Source organism: Diadema antillarum, unplaced genomic scaffold (genome assembly GCF_040938485.1).
Source record: "Diadema antillarum isolate AM-2024a unplaced genomic scaffold, OU_Dant_1.0 scf00000038, whole genome shotgun sequence".
Taxonomy (NCBI): Eukaryota; Metazoa; Echinodermata; class Echinoidea; order Diadematoida; family Diadematidae; genus Diadema; species Diadema antillarum.
This window is the reverse complement of record NW_027270927.1, coordinates 541887-567400: the sequence shown is the minus strand read 5'-3', so window position 1 is coordinate 567400 and position 25514 is coordinate 541887. Positions and strand designations below refer to the sequence as shown.

General features: G+C 36.7%; 1 protein-coding gene across 1 annotated transcript in view; it reads right to left on the bottom strand.

Moving 5' to 3' along the window:
• LOC139709545 (5'-nucleotidase domain-containing protein 3-like) overlaps positions 1 to 25514 on the bottom strand; it is a 46642-nt gene that overhangs the window by 16012 nt on the left and 5116 nt on the right. Inside the window, exons 3-12 of the mRNA XM_071621505.1 lie at positions 23951 to 24025; positions 21195 to 21250; positions 19143 to 19239; positions 18626 to 18697; positions 17942 to 17998; positions 16292 to 16352; positions 13270 to 13372; positions 12451 to 12552; positions 10761 to 10845; positions 9252 to 9392 (exon numbers count right to left, since the gene is read on the bottom strand). Of these exons, the coding sequence (XP_071477606.1) occupies positions 9252 to 9392; positions 10761 to 10845; positions 12451 to 12552; positions 13270 to 13372; positions 16292 to 16352; positions 17942 to 17998; positions 18626 to 18697; positions 19143 to 19239; positions 21195 to 21250; positions 23951 to 24025 (849 nt within the window). The remainder of the gene's footprint in view (positions 1 to 9251; positions 9393 to 10760; positions 10846 to 12450; positions 12553 to 13269; positions 13373 to 16291; positions 16353 to 17941; positions 17999 to 18625; positions 18698 to 19142; positions 19240 to 21194; positions 21251 to 23950; positions 24026 to 25514) is intronic.

Genomic DNA, 25514 nt, shown 5'->3' with positions numbered 1-25514 from the left:
AAATCAGAAAATCGTAAGTTTTGACCAATTTTTATGCTCTGACTTCAAACTCGATTTTCACGGCTTCGACCGTGCGCGACTTTAGGACCCTTTTGTTGTAGCGGGTCACAATTTGACTGTACACTTTCTCATGACAGTGAGGCACTTGACAAACTTTGCTTGTTTTTTGAACTCCACTATTCCATTTCCATGACAGACTCACTAGAACAGGAAGCCAGGCATTAGGAAGTTACAGTACTCTACAGCAAACTAAAATGACGTGATACTCGGGACAAAATAAACAAGGTTGCTATGACAATACAACACAAGACTGTAATCTTCCAGAACATAGTGTTCCCAAAGCAAAATTCAACTCTAAAAACCTTCTCCTGTATTTCAGCTTACATCCAAGGCAGGATTTGTGGAAACCTCTTACAATGTAATACCATGGATTTATCTTCTGAACTGTAAGCAAGGTAAGGTTAAATGGGATAGATACACAAATGTATGAATGACTATCTTCAAGAAAAAAACAAACAAACCCTGAATCAGGAAATTGAATGACGTGCTTTCACCACAATAGAAGGACATTTTCTCTTTGAGCTACTTACTGGTATTGAGTGTGTGTAAAGGAGGAATTTGAGGGGTCTCTTCCACAAGCACTACCAGTGATTCCAGACAAGAAAACATGCTGAAGACATATTTTGAACAACTCTCATTTGATAATACTTCTCACACAAGAGTCCTAGGAAATATTAGCATCAGATTTACATGTAGATACAATTCTTCTTTGTTTAAAAATGAAATGTTTACATGATCTACATTCTCAATATATTTTAATCAATATGTACCTGTATGTGTCACTTCACTCATATGCTAAAAAAAAAAAAACAATAACAAAGGTGGTTCATGGTGAACTGTTCACCACTTGTTTCAAATCACTCAAAGTTGTTTACTTACACTGCACCAGTATGCCAATGCTCAAATATGCAATAATGATCTCTTGGGGAGCTTGTTCATTCCGCGTGGCTGCTGCAAAGATATGGAATGGCCTTCCACAGTCTATCCGCAGAGCTCTTACCACAGAATCTTTTAAAACAACCCTCAAGACCCATCTCTTCAAATTGAAAAACTAGCCAATGTGTAAGAATGTATGTTTACACATTTGGAGACAATTACTTCCTGGAACTATTTCTTTTTATTCTAACTGTCATATCACAAGCGGTGCACCCATGAAATTTAAGCTGAATTATGTATTTATTTTGGAGCAAGCGCCATGAGCGCCTGACTTGGCGGATACCAGCGCTACACAAGACTTCATCATCATCATCATCATCTGTTAAACACACAAAGGTACATCGGACATACAGTAAAAAAAAAAAGAATATAGGGCATAACACACATGAGAACAAAGGGCATAAAACCCTGAATATATAAGCAATGATGCACACTGGCACCGGTCCGATGGTCCGGACTGATATAAAATCACTGTCGGACCAGGAAATTTTAAAGGAATGGACTGGTAAAAAAATGTAAAACTGGATACCTACTGGTCGGACAGACTGGTAGGACAGACAGGTCGGACCAGTAGAAAAAAATGGGTTGGTGTGCAGCCCTGATAAAAGACATAAAACACTGGGTACATAGGACGTAAAATATTGGATACCTAAAACATTAAACACCGGATACACAGGACATAAAATAGTGGGTACGTAGGACATAAAAGACTGGGTACATAAGATACTAAAATTTCATACATATGACATAAAGAACTGGGTACACACTGAAAACACAGAATGGTGGAGAGTCTGGTCATGGGTCGAATTCAACTAGCTTTCTTGAATAACTACTACTCAAAAACACATATTAGATAAAAGCCAGTCCTGCATACTCTTGCAGCCCCTTGTATCTGCAGTGTATTTTGATTTCAATGTTAGAAAATGACACTTGGAATATCTATCAAGAGATCGTTGCAATCCATAACCCATATTTGCCAACCTATAGGAATCCTGTATAGTTAGTGCAAATGCTGCAAACGTTGATCTAGAGGAATAATCTGTAGCAGAAATTACTTGGACGATGACATCATTTATAGAGCTTTTATTAGCCTGTAAACTCTGACCTAGCATTACACAATTTCAAAGTAAACATAGACAATATGGCAAACAAAATGTATGTCTTGCCATTAAGCAAAATTACATGTGTGTCTACAATGTCTACTTGAACAGTAATTACCAATTTTGTGATACAAAATTTGTCACGTTTTGAGATCTGCTGCTCCCCATCATTAGTGTTTATTCAAAGGCAGTTGAGTCTGACAAGGCACCTAAGCCAAAGAAGAATAAAATGAGGAAAACAGTTCTTTCGTCAGCGACGTCACACAATTACACAATCATCGATAGGCGTTTTCACATCAGCCCGATAAAAATCCAAGCTCGAGATATTTTTTAACTTCCCAAGTCAGAAAATAGCGCGCTATTTCGAAACATCGGGCTGATGTGAAAACGCCTACTGTCCAAACATCTGAATGTACTCATTAAGATGCACATAATCAGGAGGCGGTGGTGATCATCAGATCAAAGAAAGACCTCTGTTCACAGTCCATGGTAATATAAAATTTTTTCTGCCATTTTCTAGCAAATACCAGCTGGAGAAACCTTCATGTTGATACAATGTACCTTATTTTTTTCAAAACAAACAAAGCAGTGCAGCTTTACTCAGTAAAACCACACTTGGGCATTACAGTATACCAGCATATTATACTCTGGTTTTTATTTTCTTCAATGCCAGCCTCAATCATTAGAACTTTATGAAGATTCATAAACAGTTATTACCGGATGCAATAATACAGCTCCTCTTTAAGCTTATTAATTTCTTTGTCTACTGCATCAGGCATACTTGTTGACATCCAGCCAAACTGTGAACCCTGGATGGGCTCTATGACGCGTTGTTTTCTTGTCTATGTATTTAAATCATTTTGCCAGTGAAAATAGATCAATTAACCCGCTGAGGACGAGTCCTGAGTATACTCGGGCAAGTGTCTATGTCAAATGCGTGTTGTAGCAAAATCAAACCGTCCTCAAAGGGTTAATGGTGAATTGTTACAAAAAGCACTGGCAGTCAATTAAGGCATTTATCCTAAACTAAAACTAGCAAATTGGAGAAAGATTCTCTAATATGATTGAAGAGCTGCCCAGTATTAAAGTTCAGTTTGACGGCTACATGTACACAACACAGTTTGAGCAGTGCTGATGTTAATAAATGTTACTGACTTTGTGGCGGATAAACCAACATATATTTTATTATGCTAGTTTCTGGTGACTTCAAAGACAAAAGCACTTTGCTAGCCTAGTAAATAGGCCGATTGATTACAGACATTGAAACCTTGTTCAGAGGAGAGGAATGAACCCTACATGTATACTTGTAGTCATGCACATAATAGACACTCAGATTATGCTACTATAATGTGTCATGTTCTTCCAAAGCTAATAGTTCTCCTCTACAACAATGCATGCTACATCAGCATGCCACTTGTGACATTATAATATCCTTTTGACTTGTCCAGCCCCCTACCACTTCTAGCAAACCTGATCAGACTCTCTACACCAATGCAGGAAAAAACTAAAAAAAAAAAAAACCCAACAATGCCACTTTTTGATCTATGTAGCAGACATCATACTTTCACTCCAGCTCTCTGGTGTACAAAGATTTCACAGATAGCTACATAAATGCAGACAAAGTATGAATAAAAGACAACTAAAATACATGCAACACAGACAGTCACAAGCATTAAAGAAAGCAATGTTGAATTTTACACATCACTAAATCTCCAACTCTTCACAAGAGAATGGCATTTAATCAAAGTCCACCACCAGATATTGACTTGAAGAAGATTCTTGGAGTTACTGGCAAAATGACCTCTCTCACTGTTCTAGTAGATCTTAGCCTTCCTGTGATCACTTATGACACATCTAGGACTTGGCCGGCAAACATGGTTGTAAACTTCTGGCTGTAAACTTCATGATTGTAAGCATTCCCTCTGTGCTGAAATGGGCTGTATAAAACTCTTGTCCTGGCAAAACAAACAACACATCCTCCCCAATCCCTCTAAAAAAAGAAAAAGAAAAAAGAAAGGACTGCCTGCCTGAGCAATAGTTGCTGAAGTACCAAGCTGTTTATTTCTTTATTCATTTTTTGTGAACACACACTAAAAAAAAAAGAAAGAGCTAAAGCAGCACACTAAACGGCAAATCATAGTTTTCATATGCCTATAGGAAACATCAATTTTTGCTCTCACATTGACATTATTTTTATGCATATGAAATGTGTGAAATGATACTGTAATGACTCAATTTCAGTTGAGGAACAACCAACATGCAAGACATTAACCCAAAAGGCACACTGACAGTATTGCTATCAGAGAACATATATATCTGATTGAGGTTGCTACAAAATGTATTATAATGGACTACAAAATAGCAGCATCCATCGATCTTTAGCTCAAGAGTGAATCTTATGCAGCTGCTGAGAAATACCACTGCTGGGACACGTTCTACCAACCCACTACTAAACAGAGATGGCACTTCAGGAATAAAAGCCAAGTACACTAACTTTTATCTAAAAATACTCCAAAACAACTCATTATCCTTGCAAATCACATCAGCCAGACAAGTTTCTTGGTAGGCCCTTTCAATATATTGCAAGCAAATTCCAAATGGTGGAAGATGATTTTTGAGCCCTTCTGAGAACTAGGTTTTACCTGTATTAACAGCACTTTACTGCACAATTTGTCTGCTGCATATTTTTACCACTCCACAGTCTCTGCAACTACCAGAAAAAGAATTATGTACTGGAAGTGAATGGCATGTCCAATACCTCACATAATCATGTTATAATACCAACATGCACCTTTCCATACAGTAGAGTAGTATGTGGACACATCACACATGATTTGATAGATTGATATCAAGAATGTGATGAACACAGAATGAGTGATACAGGTTCAACTACCTGGTCAACAATTCTCTTACAGAATGTATGCACACTAACCAAAACTTCCTATCGGTCTGAACCTTAAATTTACTGGTCCTGTACCTTTTTTTTTTTTTTTTTCAACTGGCCCTTTTATTATTTTAAGGGTCATGTCAGACCAGTAAATTTAGCAATTCCTGAAAAAGTTACTGGTCCAACAATGTTTTTTACCGGTCTGGGACCGTTTGACTGGTGCCAGTGTTTAGCATTGCTTTAATGGGAGCAAAAAAAAAAACAACGACATCAGTCTAATCCCCCTTTCAGACTAAAGAGTTCTCATATTTCCTTTGGATATACGACATATGGATATAGGACGTTGTTACATGAATTGTGTGAATGCCTGTATATTGATATAACTTACATCCATGCATGTCTAAATGCTCTTGTATCTATATGTCGCATGAGTAGGTGGGGCTTAAAATACAAGGCGCTTGCTAGGATTAGCATGAACTACCAGACGAATACACCATAAAGTATAAACAATACGCAGAACCAATGCAAAGTTCATATTGTGCAAGGGAGAAATTCAAACATATCCAGAAGCTTCCTATGAAACATGACAGAGTGCATGGTCTGATACCACTATAGTATACGATTAACCTGTTGAGGATGGGCTGATTTTGCTACAACACGCATTTCCCAGACACTTGCCCGAGTACACTCTAGACTCGTCCTCAACAAATTAACGAATGTCAGGATGCTGTAGCTGAATACTCTCCTATCAAAACATCCATACAAATCAATAAACAAGAATGCGGTGTGTTTGAAAGCAGCCTCATAAAAGTCATACAATATCAATTCAACTGAGATGTGATAAGATACAGCAATGGAATGTCACGCCATACCAGCAGCTTTGATACTGCAGTTAATATAAACCTGACCTCAACCAACCAATGACCTTGCATGTCTCTAACTTAATCTCATTTTCTTGGTACTGAAGGAGATATATACTGGTATTTTTCCATAATTAGATATCTAGCATTTCCAGTTTTAATTTCTCTTCTTATTTCTCATTCTTTCCAGCCCCTCCCTGAAACCTGCATCTCTATTTCTCTGTCTCAGGTTGATTCTCTTCAATAAAATCTTAGCCTACTATACACTCGCCATACAGTATATAGTCCTTCACTGAAGTACCTGTAATTCTGACTCTTTGCTTTCCTAAAAAGGAAGATTAACTAATTGATAAAGTGAAAAACACCAAAATACGAGAGAAGCTCAGGAAAACCTGGGCAGAGCAATAAAAATGCTTAGAGACTTCTAACCAGTTTGTCAGCATGTCCTCTAATAATGAAATATTTCTTATTGAGTGACTTTAAGGGGACCTGATCAAAGCCCTGTTCAATTAACATACAACATTCACAAAATACAGAGACAACATAATTGAAATTCAAACAGTTTAGTCTTAAGTTTCCTTTTGAACATTTGTGACCCGCAACAACAAAATGGTCCTAAAGTCGCGCACGGTCGAAGCCGTGAAAATCGAGTTTGAAGTTAGAGCATCAAAATTGGTCAAAACTTACGATTTTCTGAATTTGACATATTATTATGGTCTGACATGTCTTCTATCATCTGTCGAAATTTTGAAGCAAAATGATGAAAGGAAAGACCAAAAAATAGCGTTTTTCTGGGCCATGTTTTTTTTGGCGTTTCAACGAAGCAGAAACTGGTTCGAACATTTGAATTGAGCGCCACACATAGGCTCCGCCCCTAACAACGACCAGAGTGATCTCATTGGTCAGTTTGCTCCTTGCCGCTAACCGAAGCGTGAAGCTCGCACACTGCCCAGTCGACTGGTGCGTGCGGGCGGGTTGCGCTATGCCTAGCCGCTTCTCCTGACATCCTGGTTACTGATTGGTCGGTGAGGAGACCGCCGACGCTGTGTTTGAATGAGCATTTCGGGGGTTGCTAGGGCTTAACTTCTATTGTCCGGAGGTGAATACTGACTTGCGTGTCTCTTGATTGTGATTGCGTCGCAAGGAGAACTTTTAGGGCGCTTTTCTCGAAACAGTGATTTCCCAGACGTCTTGACATGCTCTCTTTTAAACATCGATATCTCCGCTACCGATTATTTTTATAAGACGTGTTATATATCAATTTAAAGCAGAAAGATTAGGTAATTGTGTCATGCAATTTTCAAATAATCGACCTCGCCCGACTTTAGGATCATTTTGTTGTAGCGGGTCACATTTCTTCTGAAACACATAGGCATCTATACAGTTGTTTTGGTAAAGTATTCCAGACAAGAGATCTAGCATATGAGAATGTGCGTTCAAATGCATAGTCAAATGCACTGTGCATAGTTGATACTGTATAAGCTGTTATTTTCGCGAATTTCGCGAATCTCAGTTGGATTGCGAATTTAACAACACGCGAAAATGTCTCCATGCGCTCTAGAGGCTTGTCAAGCATTACTGTAATCATTGTCATGCTTGTTTCTCTTATAGAGGAATGTTCTACTCTCTTTATTAATAGACTTAAGATAAACTATGAATATCATATTCCACAAATCATCCATGACAAGGGAATTTGTTGTTGTACTTGATTCTTTTTTAATTGTACGTATCTAGCGCAGACTTGTAGCAAATGACATAGTCATGTGACTACATGAAGTTTTTTTGTAAGATGCTGTGTAAGGTGGCTTCATGACATACAGAGTGTCATTACATTCTTAATAATACTTGTCTGATTTAATGTAAACTTGTGCTCCTATGTTGCTTACATTTGATCTATATCCTTTGAATTCACATGGTCTGGTATACATCACTTCCGGTTTAGCTGGAGTGAAAGCTCTCCTGTACAGTATATTATGTGCGGAGCTGAAGTGTGAATCAGTGTGATCCCGGATCATGCCGTGCAGGTTCAATTTCTGAATATAACTGAGCAATATTGTGTGTTCATCATATTGTCCCCTCTTGGAAGAGGCAAAACACTCTGTCCCTTGGATAGAACATAAAATAGAGGGTCCTGTGGGTGAGAGAGTCACAACTCATGCACATAAAAGATCCCACTTCATACATTCATTCATCACAAAGAGCACGGTACATAACTCGGTGGAAGTGGTCCCACCTCACATCCAACTGGACCCCATTAAAGGCCAGTTAGTGAAGCTGAATATCAGCTATCCAGCTACAGTGTATCTTTTTATATGGAAAAATGAAACAAACAGACATCAATAAATTTACATTTCAGATCCAAGCTATTTCTAATATGAGATAATATTTCATTGTGTTCTTTCCATCTTAATGAATTTTTGTTGTTTTTTTCTTCCATCTGGCTGGTTTAGTTGTATACATAATTATGTAAGTTATTTAACTGCACACACTGCTAACATATCCAGGGTCAGGAGAGTGGAGACTTTGACAGCAAACTTTACAACATTGGCAGACAGAGGGCGCTATAACACTATCACCCCTAGAGTCCCTTTGAACACAAAGGCCCGAATTCACGAAAGTGGTACAGTCGAAACCATGGTTTAAACCATGGTTTCAATTGTACCACCTTCATGAATTTGGGCCATAAGGGGACACAGCCATAAAATCTCGACTGAAGCCGACTGTTACTGATGAGCATACACTTTGATGAACTTATTTGCTGACCGGAGCTTTTTGTGGTTTTCAAATGTACCCAGCATCATGTGTGGACAACAATATACAGAAAATATAAAGAAAATTCCATAAAATTTAATTTTTAATGAAAAGTACAAATTCCATCAACTTGATACTGACTAATGTTAGGGTAGTAACTATTCCCCCACTTTCTGAAAGTGGTTAGTCAAGTGCTCTTTCATTATGCTACAAAAGTGAAAGTGTGTTGAATTTTCTTCATATTTTCTTCATATTGTTGTCCACACATGATGTCATAAACTCAAGCAGTCTCCTTGTCCAATGGTTCCAACACCAAAACTTTAAAAATTCATATCTTTTGCATCGATTGTCCAATTTTCTCAGACTTTCACTGACATATTCTACTTAAGTTGCTGCTTTCACTCAATCCATGTTTCTCTTTGGGTTTTGGTTTCCTTTGAGAGATACCTATAGTTGTTCCGATACCAACAAAAACTTGTTTTTTTAATTTTTTTTTCCATCTAGCAAAATAAGGGATAGCTAAAGCATGAAGGCAGCTAATACACCCGCAAATATTGTAACTATTTGAAATTCTTAAAAAAAGCATAATCGTGTGTTGACTTCTGTGGAGTTCACAGATGAAGACATTTGTCTACCTTTACGTTAATTCAAACTTACATCAAGTTCTGGTATAATGCCGCCAGTCCGCCATCCATTCTTCAGACATGGTTCCACAAGATCACTGTACACATGGTCACCAAAGTAGAGCACTCCAGAGCCATTCCAGTTGGTCAGCTGTGTAAACTGCTCCACGTTACCCTGTATTGGAGACCGAAGTTCAGACATATGAAGTGTGTCTGCCATGTACACACACAGCAAAATACATTACTACCTTCTGCTAAATTCAGAGGAGCACATTAACCCATTGAGGACCAGTTAATTTTGCAGTAACACGTTTCCCATAGACACCTGCTCGAGTATACTCGCACCCGTCTTCAATAGGTTAACTCTTTGTGTGCCACGTTCGTACGCCTCACTCAGTTGATGGCTTGCTGACTTTGCATACCAGGTATTTTGCTCAAATGTACAACCATGCACAAACCAATCAACAAATTCCAATACGCCACAGTATATTGAAAGCATCATCGCTATGTAACTTTGTCATGAAATGTACATCATGGCTACACTTGCAGTTCTCTCTATAACTTTGCTTCACTGCATAATTGCTTTGAAAACAGTACCATTTCCAGAAGCGCTCATGCGCTGCAGTCATAGAATGATAATAAACAATAACAATGATAATGATAATAATGATGTGGCTCACAGGGGATTTACACTGTTACACACAAAGAATTAACCATGGTCGCACTAATTTGAATACTAAAAAAATCTGAGACATTGCATAGTGACTATTTCAAACTTATATAGCTGGTAAAGGGTAGTCTGCAAATTGGGTACAATTCCACCTGGCTAAGCAGGCCAGCTGTGTTTCTTTTTCCACGCAAAATGTTTGGGTACAGCAGTAGCACATTTCCACTGCCATTTGCTCCATAGATTTGTACAAAATACTGGACAAAGTCATTAAATGATGACAACAAGAGACATACTACTGTGTATGTGTGTTTTGTTCACTGTGACAACCTACATTAGGCCTTTCTTCATACATGTTCAGCCCACTGAGGACACCAGCTGTGCAGTCCAATCTAATCTCATTTTTGTGTTAGCAGAGAAATCACTCTACTGTAAAACGAGGAATATTCGCGTGCATTTTAATTTCGCGAATTTTGCGAGAGCCAAGATTCACAAAATTAGAATGCACGCGAAAGTTCTTGTCTACACTATATGCATTGAATGTTAGAGGCAACTCGTGAAAAGGATGTTGGCTCCAATTCGCGAAAATTTCATGCTGCGAAAATATCGTGTTTTACAGTATCTCACGATAAGTATCAGCTTAGAATCAGACACTTCACCGTAATGCTTTCTAACCTGAAATAACACAGTACCTCATGGTACATGTATACATTCACTATAATACATACAACATTGCCTCAATGGAAACACAATCAGAGCAGATTTCATCTTGGAGTATTCACAACTATAAATCAAATGTGAAGTTGATGGTAATCATTACCTAAGGTTTACATCAATAAATCTCACAGTCTGTAGCACCTTTTAATGAATCATTACCTCAAGGTATATCTTGCCTTTCTGAAGTTGTGTCACCCTGGCCCAGGAGGGCGTTCCAGTCTTTCTGTACACAGATCGGAATGGTCTAGAAGACATAGAATACAGACTTGAGGTCAAAGGCAGTCAGAATTATACCACTGAAAGACAAGGGTAAATGCACTGTTGTAAAAATATTCCCTGCCTCTAACACTTATCCAGGCATCACTACATTTTTTTTTTAAATCTTTCTTCTCCCTTTTCATACTCTGCATACTAACATGGAGAATAAATTCGTCCAGAACCAGGTCACCTTCTCACTTTGTCATTCAGCACAAAGCTGCATAAACACAGGGATGAAATATTAATCACCGTTAGCATTGAACACAAGGACTGATATCACTCATTCTAATCATCAACGTACGCAACGACCCTGGAATGCTAAATGAGAAAGCTTCATAATCTTTCCTCATTAACGATCTCCATTTGTAAAGGCTGAGAGAGATCCAAACCACCATCACTACAAATGATCAGATTGTTACCTATCTAACATGGCACAAGGAAAGGTTTTACACTAACACAAATTTTCTCTACAATTTTTCAGTAATAAAACACAAGCAAACAAGCATGGCACATGGTCTCTCATATATTATCATTGCATACTTTTGATATATCCACTATTTAAAAATCTGAGGATATTTTCTGCAAACTTGATTAATATATAGAATTGTACTAAATAGGGACATAAAAGCTAATCAAACCCAAACCAGGAGTACCGCTGGTACATGAATGACTGATATTCTGATACAAAAATACTGTGATTTAAATCACACAAAATCCAATTATTTAGCATGTGTCTTCACTGAGAAAATGGAAAGTAGTACCATTGTACAAGTTTGCTGTAATATCTTTACAATTTGCGTATTGTCACTATAGGCAAGTCATACAATGTACATCATCTACGCAGTGCACAACACCATTTTGTAGGACAACCTTAAACCTGCCGCACACTACACGATTTTGCCCCTATTCACCAGTCTTAACACCTTAAGACTGGAAGTGTGACGTCACAGTCTTGTCATTTTCTAGTCGTACAACTGAGTCTTAGCGCCCATCGTAGAGATTTGACATGTTGAATTTCTACGACTGGTCGTAGGCTTTCAGCCATTCACAATGCAGTAAAATGCAAGCGCACAGAGTGCGCACTGCGAGCGCTTTACAGTCGGGTCGTATAGTGTGCGGTGTCCGGTTGTACGACTGGTCTTAAGACCCAGCTTGGCTTAAGACTTTAAGACCAGTCTGATCCTGTAGTGTGCGGTGGCCTTTAGAATATGTACAACATAAAATACCTTTATTTGTCACAAATTTAAGACAGGCTGAAAAATGAGAACTGTGCATGAGTCAAAAGTGTCCACAACTTAAAAGATATCCAGCTAAATATTTTTATCCATGGTTTTCAGGGTAGCCGCACTGGGATCAAAATCTTCACAAGTAAGGCTTAGACAGCACCAGAAAGCAGCAAGAACCCTTGGATGGTGGCAGCAAAAGACATAATCATAATTCAATTATGTACATGTATGTTTGCACACAACATCAAGACTTGTTTTTCTTTGAGGTACAAGTGAAAAAAAAAAAGACAAGTTGTGGACCACCTGTTACTTCATGCCTCACAGATGTGATTAAAGTAATAAACAGGAGAGAGTAATTATCTGACCTTGTTGTATCACTGAAGAATTGTGGCTTTCTGGCTTGAGTGACAATGACATCAAATAGATTGGTCCAATCAGGCCCTATGAGGTATGACATGCCACTGTTCCTGTTAGGTGAAGGGAAACAAATCAATGTTGCTTGTCAATTCAACAGAGTTTTAACAGTTTGTATGCTTGGAGTGCTGATAGGCACAGAAAACCCCATAGCATCGTACACATTGTCTAAAGTCCCTGGCACAAAAAGGGTTAATACAACCACAGCATACAGCATGTACAGCATGTACATGGCCATTATCAATTTTCTTTTTTTTGTCAACCAACAACTTAGAATATTCTGTAGATAGAAATGTCCCAAGTAATACCAGGGTACGTGATAACAATGTCATCGATGCCCAAGAGTTACATCTCTGAAAAAAAAAAATAAAATGTAAAAATGTTCCTTTCTCACAATATGGTTAGTGTCTCAAAGCTCTACCCTGGTATTTTACAAATAATATTACAGGTGTCTAGAAACAAATTTCCAGAAACGCCAAGTTTCTGGAGTAGCGTTAAACACTAAGTTTAAACTTCAAGTATAGGGCGAGCATGACAGGAATTGATTACTGAGACCAGCGACAAAGTCCCTCAATTTTTTTTTTTAAAGATACAGTTTCATTTGCCAAAGATCCTTTGTAATCAAGTTCAGAAATTGTCTGAAAGGCCAATGAGTGTGGTTGTTACTAAATAAACAAAATACTGTATAAGCATGACACACCAACTTGATATCATACAGAAGTACTTAAAGATTTGAACTTGTGTGACAAGCTCCAGCTAAGGAGACTTACACAAATGTGAATTCTGAATTGGTGATAAGGAAGAGCTGTTTGCCTGCATCATGTAATCTGTGAAGGAGCTCAGGGATGCCGGTATCAGTGTGTAGGTACTCCTCTGTGGAAGAAGAAAACAGACATCTATCAGACCACTCTCTGCAGCTCAAACCATGCCACAGTCTGCCACGACAGTACAGCCTTGGTCGGTCCCCAGTGTATGTACCAAACTACATAAAGATAACTTATGGGCTCCCTGCCACATTTATTCATTGATTATGTTTATTTATTTATTTATTTATTTATTTATTTATCTATCTATTTATTTATTTATTCATTTATTCATTCATTTACTTATTCATTCATTGATTCATCTATCTCTCTATTTATCTACTTATCTATCTATCTATTTATTTATAATTTATCAATCTATCCTTCTATTTATCTTTCTATCCATTCATCTACATGCTTATCTGTCTTTTTATCTGCCTATCTAGCTATTCATCTATCTATGTGTCTTCCAGGATCCACCTATCTTTTTATCTAATCATTTGTCTATCTATCAATCTATCTTTTCATTTGTCTACACGTATCTATTCATCAGCCTGTATTCATGTACTATAAAACAAGGAATGTTCGCACGCATTTTAATTTCGTGAATTTCGCGAGAGCTGAATTTCGTGAAATTAAAATGCACACTAAAGATCTTGTTTACATTATATTTATTGAATTTAATGGCAACTCACGAAAATTTCATGCTGCGAATAAGGCCGTCAGCTCCCATTCGCGAAAATTTCATGCCGCGAAATTAATTGTGACCGTGCACCTCAAAACGAACATAAAGTCGCACACACTGATTTTGCGTGAGGACTAAAAATAAGTGAAATGGGTCAACCTAGCCGAACTCGACTTTTTCATATTTCTTGAAAGAGCGGGTCTTCTTTTACATTATGCTAAAATTTGGCATCATAAAACGGGCAGGAAAGTGTGTTTGTTTTAGCAGTTTATCTCGAACATTTTTGGTAGAAGAGTGTGATTAGGTGCGTCTTTGGAATCCCTTTTTCATTTCTGAAAAACCTTGTCCACACTCTTCACTTTCAACTCTTATAACTTTTGAAAGGATAGTGCTACTGCTTTGAAAGTTGGCATCAATTATGGGCAGAATGTGTTAATGAGGCATGCTTAATTTCAGTTTAATCTGATAATCCCTTCATTGTTGTTACTCTGGTGGTTTACTTCCTGTTTTTTGTCCCATTCATCGCACAGCCAGCACGGTTTGGTAAAGATTAAGCGCTTGAATAGACAGACTGTACTTCAGAGCCTCTTTTCTCAGTTCACACTTTTCCTGAGTTTGTGCTTTCTTTCCAATATTAAGATAGGTTAGGAGAGTCCATTTGATTTGAGTTAAACATCACTTTAAAGCTTAAAGTCTGTTCTTTCAGAATATGGTCTTAACTAAAACTTCATGTCTGGCGACTTTTTGTTTGTTTTGAGGTGCAGGGTCACAATTTATTGTGTTTTAAAGTATCCAAGTAGCTATGATCTACATCTAAGAATTTTGAAACCCTTGGGTTCTCATAAAGCACACTGACTCACTCTTGGTTGTATTCACACATAATAACAGGGATTCGAAGCTCCTTTAATAGCACCCTCAGCTTCCCTTAACCCTTACCCTTACCATAACCCTAACCAATATCCTGGCCCTACTATGAAGGGGTTATCTGAATATCCTGAAACTTTGCATACTAGTGTCAAGGAGGTTGAAGAGATGGAGTAACAACAGAGTTATTCCCTTTGATCTATGTTCGAAGCTGCCGCTCAAAAATATTTGAAGCATGTGCCAAACAGAGTCTGCCGCGCCGAGACGAAGACAATTGACTCGTGTCTCATTGCATAATCACCAGCCACTTTCAAAGGAAGATATGTCTTTGTGATGGTAATTACTTTTCACTATCCCTTCTTATTAAACCTAGGTGGTACAGACACGAGGATGCGCGAACAGAAATTGAGGAAAAAATGTTGAAATGAAGATGAAAATTACTTGACTGGGCATAGGCGGGCACTAATCTGATATATCTATCAATAAAGAATCATACTTGAAGATTATTATATGTTAGTTTCATTTGGGGAAATTAAGTCGAAAAGTGATAAAACCAGCTTTCCAGGATGGTACAATTTTAAACATTTTCACATAATACAGCTCTGATTTACACTTTTGCGCAAATTTCTGAACGGAATTGACTTTTGTTTTACATGCTTTATCATTAAGTGAAATTTCATTTCATTTAATAAATGAATAAGCAAAATATGGCCAACATTATAACGTTCAAAATGAATCTTCAGATTGCTCAGCAAGACGGCGGCTTGGAACATCGATCATCAAAGGCACATGTGCACCTGTGGAATTCTTTTGTACATCAATAGAAATCTGACGACTGTTTGAATAATTACAGCCAGTTGGAACTCCCATGTATAAAACATCCTTGCTAGTATGAAGCACACCCTATGATTGTTGCAACATACGTATTAAAGCTACGGTTGACTGTTTGAAAAGTGTCTTGTACAGTGTTTAAGTAAACATTCATGTGGCCCATGGGGTGATAATGGAACACCAAGTTGCAGATCAAAGGGAATAGGGTCTGATAATTGCAAAAACACAATGCTTTTTCCCCTTTTCTGCATTGAAGCTTGAATCATATATGGACTACTCCTTTAAAGGATAGAATTTAACAATTTAGCATGAACAGATTTATTTTTACACTTTCAAGAAAATTGACCAACCTGACTTTTTTTTCTTTTTCTTTTTTCAGAGAGGGGGTTCTGATACAAGGTCACACTCATATTCCTAAATTCATGAGAAATCAAGTAAGATTCTTATTACATAAATGTGCCTGCTGTCATCACGGTACAATAAAATGGGCCTCTGAATTTCTGTAATCTGCTTGCCAGATAAGAGAACTGTCACAAACTATTGTAAGTGTTCACATTAATTTCCATTATTTAGCCCTGTATTAGTAAAATTCTCCTGTCTGCTACTCACGGACATTATTGGCCACTTCTTTGTGCATAGATCCAGATTCATGGACTTCTTTCACCGCATTCTGGAAAAAAAGAGAAATGCATGTGTACATTGACTGCCACTGATATGACCATGTACAAGTACACCAAATTCAGAATGATGTACTAGTCACACACATCTATTATTATTATAATTATCAAAACTATCATTACCATTACCACTAATACAAACTAATATACCAATGCTAATACTAATACAGTGAAACCCTGTTATAACGAGCTCACTTAAGATGAGTACTGTAAAAGTGGAAATTTTTGCGGTGTTGAAATTTTTGCGCATTTTGCGCAAACTGAAACTAGCGCGAAAATAAAAGCAAGTGAATATTTTTGTTTGTCGTATGTTCCAGCAGTTGATGACTTGATTCTGCAGAATTAAAAACACACACGAAACTCTTCTTACCCCGCCGAGCGTGAAAAATTAGTTGAGCGAAAATATCCACTTTTACAGTAACCCCTTTTTACAAAACGAGGTGATCACGTTGGTCTCATTTTTCTTTGTGTGTAAACGGATTGGATACAACAAGCTCAGTTATAATGAGATTCTGGTTTAATGAGCACATTTTCAGTGTACGATGATAAAGGAAAGCACAAGCAGTTTTCAGATACCACGAGGTTTCATATCTTGACCTGCCGCCTTCAATTTTAAACAAACGACATCATAATGAAACATTGAGAACTGAATTCACGCTATCCTTGTGTGCGTACAAGTATTCTCTTTTCCGTTCTGCATAGTCTGTGCTGAACACATAGTATGCATTACTGTATGTGCGTAAACACATCAATGTGCATTGTAGCGATCCCCATGCCATCTTTCTACGTGAACTATAACTGTGAAGCGAGAAGAGGAACCAAATGCGCTAGCCTCAGTCGTCCCGCCATTGTCCCTCTTTATCCTCCATTATCAGGGACAAATAACTGAGTACATGTACCGTTCTTTCAATATTTTCTAATAAACCATGTAATTCATAAGACACAAGAATACCCTTTGATGTTCTTCAGTCTTCGATCATAGTCATTTGATTGATTTTTTGTTTTTTGTTTATTGCGAGATATGCGCACTTGATAATTAGCTCGAACTGGTCGTAACACCAAAAAAACAAAAAAAAACTCATTCGAAAACTTTTCATCCGATGAAGCCAACTAATGCTAGAAAATGGAAGAATATGTTGGAAAGACATACAGAGAACTTTTTCTTCAGGGATTTTGTAAAAAACTTCTTCTTAAGGAATAAATTACGACATTTCCATGGGGTACATTCAGCTTAAGTTTTGGGTATCTCAACAGCTGCATTAACATACCAGTATTCTTCTTAAGGGAGGTATTGACCCTGGCTTCATTTTCTCTACAAACACAAGAGAACCATGCAAAAAATAAATGAATAAATAAATAAAAAACAAAAATGCATATTTACCCACAGAATAAAGCTATTTAAAGAATCTCCATAGATTGTCATGTATAATGATCTACATTAACACAACAAATGACTGTTAGCCATCAGTCAATTTTAAAGAAGATTTGACCATTCTGTTTCCTTTGTCTCAATGCTATCATCCCAAATATCTTTCTTTGTGGGCAAAGTCTCATTCAAGGTGAACTGTAAAGAGACACTTACATGTATGTCATAGAAGAGGTACTCCGGATCATAGTCAAACTCGCGGGTTCGTAGAAACTGTCAAGAAAGACGTAATGAAATATTGTTACCGGGCCCCTCTAAGCTTTGACTAGGCATACTTGCAAAATGTTGCACAGAAAAATTGATCACAACAGAAAGAACTTCAGACTGAAGAGATGGGACTGCAGTAGGTTTGATTGTAAACCCTACTGCATGATAAACTGAATGGGAGAGTAAAAGCTGAGTTCAGTATTTTGAAGACCATTTCATTCAATTATGTGTGTGTGGCCAAAACAGGGAAACCACTCCTCAGTGATAATAATCACCTAATTATCATCAATATCAATCCTACCTATACATAATTGACCTTATGATACCACTGTACACAACATGCTCATGAAATGAAATACAGTCAAGTCAGCCACATCTAGTTCGTTTCCTCCAACAACAAAATATATTCTGCTTCTGCTTGAAAATATGCTTAATTTGAGATCTAGAGCCTATCTCTATCTCTCATGTTGTGGATTGAGTATAAATCTTATAAAGGGACAGGGGCATACTGGGTCTACTGTGCAGATAGTGATAAGACTGTTTGTTATATATCTTATTGTAACTTCAAACAATATCAAATCACTTTCTGTTTTGTTATTCAAATAAATTGACATATCTAGGAATAGTTCTGACCTCTATTACATTGACCAGGAGACACATTTCAGGAATGGCAAACATGTCCATCAGCTGTCGCAGTCCTTTGTCCTGCAAGAAGGAAAACGAAGAAACTTGTATAGATGCTATGACAGATTTACTGTCAAGGATTTACAGACAAGCTTACTTTCAAATAATAACTGATATGATACTGTAACCTACCTCCTTACGTTATGATGATTTTCAAAGTAACAGATAAACAATCAGGTTCATGTAATCATGAATTTTAGGGATCACAGTTATTCAATACTCATTACCTACTTTCTCAAACAGAAAAATTTGACGATCTTGAATTTTTCAGGGAAGTATAAATAGATAGCATTGCTGAACACTTTTAAATACAAAGTCTCACAGTGAGATATCAGCATTATTTGACTGCTAAGGACTGAATTTTATACACACCACTGACATTTCTGTTATTTATCCCTATAGTGATTTAGTGTGTCCATTAGTGTGCACAGTGCACATAGAGAATAAAAAAAACAGAGGATCTTACATAACCATGCATGCTACGGTCCACAATGAGCTCATCTGGTATGTGAGTGCCGCCATACATCTCTTGTGCCTCCTCATGTGAAACAGCCTGCAAGCCTCTATACATTGTACATCAACACAGAAATAATCCATTAACCCGTTGAGGACAGACTGATTTTGCTACAATACGCATTTCCCACAGACAACTGCCCGAGTATACTCGGGACTCATCCTAAACGGGTAGATAAGAAAGGCTAATGTCATGTGTGATTTAATCCATTCAAGCACAAACACCAAACTTCATCTAAAAGCTGCCTTGCATTTCCTAAGTGGCCATCTCTTTTATTTGCCTTGAGGTTTGGATTTATTTTAATGATGCCGCCACTAGACGAGGAAGAACTTATTTGACTAAGGCTTTTTGGCCAGAATTTACGAAGGTGGTACAATTGAAACCATGGACAATTTGTATGGAGCGAGAAGTGTCGAATGGCCTATTTTGTTTGGTATCAGCCATTTCGTCAACAAAATGACTATTTCGTAATGTTGTCATTTCGTCATCGAAATGACTGATTTCGTAAGAAAAAAGGCAATGCGACACCTGGCGCTCCATACAAATTGTCCGTGGTTTAAAGCATGGTTTCAATTGTACCACCTTTGTGAATTTGGGCCTTTGAGTCCACGCAGAAGGACAAGGCAAAACAGACAAAATGCCATGCTTAATGGCATAATTGCTGCTTTCAGAGGGCTTGGAACCAGGAACCTCACAACTGAAAGTTTGTGGACTTATGCACCAAGCCATAAAGGCTCTTCTGAGTCATTGTCACCAGGACAATTCCAGACCAGTTAAAAGTTGGTTTGAAAGGTAGAGTAAAATTTTACAAGTGCAATAGTGATTTTTTTTTTTTTCAAAATCAGACTAAATTAGGGAAGTTATAAAATTGTGAAATTTCACTAATTTTCACAAAATAGTTCTTGAACAGTCAATATGAATATTCAAAGTAAATGACTGAATAGATGTCAGTACCTCATAACTTGCCATTTAGTTTGTATGTAAAATCTTAAAATTTCCAGTTTTTTTGTGTTCAATTATGACCAAGTCATGTTCCAGTCTCAAATCCAGATATACTGTATCTGACTGATCATTATTTTGAACTTATTTAGCTATTAAACACTTTGAGAGCAGAATTGAGTTTCGGTCAGTTTTTGTACACTATATTATGGCACATTGTGAAGTCATGACATTATCAGCTCACGTCACCTACTTGAACATTCATATCAACTGTTATACAACTATATTCCAAAATAAGTGAATCTTTTAATATTTCATAACTTTATTTATTTCTTTGACCTGATTTTGATAGAATCTTTATTGTTGTGCTTACAGATGCTTAGTTGTCTGTCTGTTTTATGCCCATTATATCATTATTGCAACTTGAGAAATACTGGTAATGGATTTCTGGACACTTGGCCTAAGTATAATGTATCATGAGGGCAAAAATCCCTCATGGAAAAAGGTAAGTAACGGGCAACATTAATGCCTAAAATATCATTGCAAAGCCAAAACCAAATGTCTAATGTCAAAAGAGTTTGGTTAGAAGGATAAGAATAAGCTTTTATTCTAGATGAAGTGTGAAAAGTGAAAGGTCATGAGGTCAAGGTATAGAACCACAGCACATTTGCAGAAAAAATCATTCCTAACCATATGGTACGATGATTTCGAAAGAAGGGTAGAAATAACTAGACAATTAATAGTATTAGACAAAAGTCAGGGTCAAAGGTCCCTGTCCTTTACCTTTATTATTCAGTTGTTTTATGCCAGTCATAACTGCATCTATGAAAGTCTAAAAGGGAATGCACTTTCATATGAAGGCTATCTAGAGCTGTATTTGGAAATAATAATGTTGTTCTTAGAAGGTTAACAATCCTAAAGGTCATCGATCAAATTCAATTAACGGCAAATTGTGGTGGAATATAAAGCCTGCCTGAGAAGGTGGAGGCATCAGAGTCAATCGCAATGTGCAATTTACCAAGAATATTTTGTCAAGTGCATACCAAAATCAGTGTTTTCTCATACCTCCTCACTGTTCCAAGCTGGATGTGATGAAATGCATCCACCTTCAGTAAAACACCCTGAAAATCACAAAAATAAGACATCCTGACACAAATGCTTGTTGAACAATGATACCACAATATCATTCTGTAATGCTGATTAGAGATATATGTAAAAAAAGACGCACACACACACAAGATAGAGCCATTTGAATTATTAAATTTGTAGCATGTCAAGTATTTGGATGACTCTTAACAGCAGTAACTACATGTACTTGTATTTGTTTGGCTATCAAAGTATGTACAGCACTTAGATGCAAATTTCTATCATGGCTTTACCACACTCCTGGTTTTAAAGAAAAGCCACATTTCACTCATTTTCAGAGATTGTAGGGACGACTATAATATAATAGCACAGTCTTTTGAAAATAAGAAGTTTTTGATTGGATTATTTTTAGATTTGTCTAAAGCTTTTGATTGTATGGATCATAGTATTCTTATCAAAAAGATGGAAATATATGGTATCAGAGGTACTGCATTGAATTTGAATTTGGAGTTATTTATGTGATAGAGTGCAATATGTGTCCATTTGAAATGGTATATCATCTACATATCGTTGTGTAAATATTGGTGTTCCTCAGGGATCTGTTTTAGGGCCTTTATTATTCCTTATATATGTTAATGATTTGCATTTTTCAAGTAAGTTACTTCACACTATTGCTTTTGCAGATGACACTAGTTTATTCTTGTCTGGTAATGATATGAATGTTCTTTGTTCAACTTTTAATCATGAACTTTGTTTAGTTAATGATTGGTTTCAAGCAAATAGACTTAAATTAAACGTGGATGAAACATGTTGTATGCTTTTTAAGCCTAGAAACAAATATATTGTAAATGAAGTTGATATATGTATTGATAATTGTAAGATTTCTTTTGTTAAGTCAGTGAAATTCTTGGGTGTAGTAATTGATGAAAAATTAATGTGGAAGGAACATATTGATATGGTTTGTGTGAAGATAAGGAAAACAATCGGTGTTATGAATAGGCTAAAACATATTTTACCGTTCAACATACTTATTAGACTTTATCAAACCTTGATCTTGCCGCACCTTACCTACTGCAATATCATTTGGGGGAACAGTGCAATATGCCATTTGAATCGAATTTTAGTTCTTCAGAAGCGTGTAATAAGAATCATAACGAACTCGAAACCATATTCGCATTCCAGTCATCTGTTTGAAAAATTAAATTTTCTGAAAATATTTGATATTAATAAGTCCCAAACTGTCTGTTTTATGTATCTGTTTAGAAATAATATGTTGCCATGTTTTTATGATTTTGATTTTGTAAAGAATAATGAAGTAAGTAGATATCGTACAAGACGGGAGGAAGATTATAGATTGCCCAATTTCAAGTATGAGTTCTCACTATATTGGCCCTAAGATGTGGAACAGTCTCCCAAATAATATTAAGCAGTGTGTCTCTATATCTGCATTCAAGAGAAAATATAAAGAATATGTTGTAAATTCATATACGTGCAATAATGCCTTCCTGTAATAATTTCCTTTATGCTAATATAATATGTACATATCAGTAGTTTTTGTTTTGTCTTGTTTTGATTTGTTTTGATTTGTTTTGTTCTTCTTTTTTTTTTTTGTATTGTGTCATAATTGTTGCTGTTTACTAGGGAGAAGCCTTGACAGGTCAATGGCCTTTGCTTCTTCCTCCACACCCTGTATTGCATATTATGATTGACATGTTGTCCTGTATTGTTCATTCTTTTTTTTTTTTTTAACCAGTTGTGCAAGTTGTGGAAATAAATGAAATGAAATGAAATGACTGATTACACAAAGGTTAACTGACAGTGAACTTTACAAACATTCTTCAAGTCAGCCACCTCTGTCATTAGCAGCTTAATTTTCCTGGTATTGCACTGGAAATTGCTATGCATTTTTGCACCAATGCTGCACAAACCAACTTTTATGTAGCACTTTTCTTCCATAGAAGTATACAGGATACCATTTGAAATTTTGTTCATCAGCTGAAATTGCTAATCAAATTTGAGTTTGAAAATTACTCCCTGAGTGTCAGCAGATCTCCACAACATGGTGAAAGCATTTTATATGGCACTGTACAATGTTGAACGTAACATTTAGAGAACTGCCTCCTGAACACACAACATTAAAGGGACATTCCAGACGATTTTCATAATTTGATTTCCCATCGTGTAGTACATAAATCGACAACTCCATATGTATAGATTTGTGGAATTTAATGTGGTTCTTGATCAGAGAAACAATACTTTGAAAAACCTTAAACAAATTACACTGAACAAGGATGATGACATAGGAGGGTCACATATTTCAGAAATGTAGCAGTGTAATTCCATTACAATACCGCTTGCTTGCTTGCGAGTTCACCTGTGCCATAATCTATGCATGCCTACTACTTCTTTTGTTCTGCTTCCTTGAGCCCCAACTCATGCATACTTGTGGTCACTCTGCCATGTCATCATCCTTGTTCATTGCAATTTGTTCTAAATTTTGAAAATATTCTTATTCTTCATCCCAGTTATCGTAAATTCTGAAACTCTGTCCTCAGTATAACTAATTTATAGTTGTTCATATGCAAAAATCTGAAAATCATCTGGAGGTCTCCTTTAATACAATGTGGATTCATTTAAAGGAATCTGTAGGGACTGCTGAAACCTGTTATCAAATCTACTCAAAGTATTAAAGAAATCAAAAGTTGCAGAACATGGCAGTGTCCAGAGCATCTCACCTTGGAGGTGTCAAAGTGGAGTCCTCTGATAGGATAGTCTGGGTTGTATGGCATGTCACGGATATCTGGGGGAAACTGTAATGTAACAATGCAAACAAACAGAGTGGCAGAGAACTGTCATTTCTTTCTTACTGCTGGACAAACAAACGGAATGCAATTCTATTCCACAGATGGAATTATTGCATGTGCAACATCCCATAAATGATTGTGTTTAATAATCTGAAATGAGGACCTTAAACTTAGAGATCCCACATATTAATTTTGAGATGATCATATCATCACATATTATCCCTCATGTTTCCACAAAGAATGTCTTGCTGAAAGTGTTGATCTGTTATATCTGTCGATCTATTTACACTTTATCACAAAATTTGCTGTCTCTTTAAATCCATGCATTTACAAAAATGTCACTATATCACTTAATACTGCAGAAATATTAATGTTTCTAATCTTGAAAACACCTGCCATAATTAACACATTTTGAGAAGAGAATAAGCCTGGGTTGAAGTGGCATGAAGTGGTTTTGTAAAAGACCAATTTAGTGATCTTGAACAGGACATGACACACTATAGATACCTGCTACAAGTAGAACATGGAAAACAAATCAGTCTAATTTTGTAGTACAGTTGCTTTTCTTTCACAAGTATACAGCTGTAGGTAGTTTGTCTACAGCACCTGGTATGTAAGTGTAAGTCATTGTCATGTCTAGCTCCGTACTGAATATTTGATTCAAGAAATATGCAATGTATTGTTATATCATGCTGGAAGATTGCATAGGAACAATTTAATGCTTTTCCAGAACTTTTCAGAACTATTGTACATTGTGACAATTGTATTCAATAAATCATGTAAGACTACATGAAAATAACAAAAATTAAATGGTGAAGAAAAAGCACTGATGTTTATATGCATTGTATATTTCAATATATATATGTTGATATCTTCTTAAGATGTAGAACTTTAGAAACATGAATGATCCTCACAAGGCACTCCGTACATTCCTACACGTATTTAGGTTTCTGTATCACTGATAATGTTAAGAACTACCACACACATAAAGAAAGACTAATAAAGAAACAAAGCAACATAATCTTAAAATATTCATTACAGTTACAAGGCTTGTCCAATGTCTCATTTATGCCTTAACTCTAAGGTCACACAAATACATCACAAACACTTGGCACGAGACTAGCTCTGTTTCTACTCGTGTGCCCCACGCAGCATCTCAAGTATGTCAATGTATTATTGATTTCTAGATGGTGCAGGAGCAGGTAGTGGCCCATTAGTGATTCAATCTGCACATTATGTCTGTGTGGAATCTCTACCCAGTCCCCTTTAGGTTATACTGCAGTAAAGAACTCTCGTATATCTAAGACAACCAAGCCTGCCATTGACTGAAATCATGTTGATTTTCATTTCTTGCCAATGTACAATCTAGACTGTCACAGCAAATATGCCCCTCTTCATCGCCACTAAAAAGCTTTACAATGTTGACATCCCAGCATTTATAGTAGTTCAGCCTTGCCAGCTTTGTTCCTTTCTATTTGATTCCTTTCATCAAATT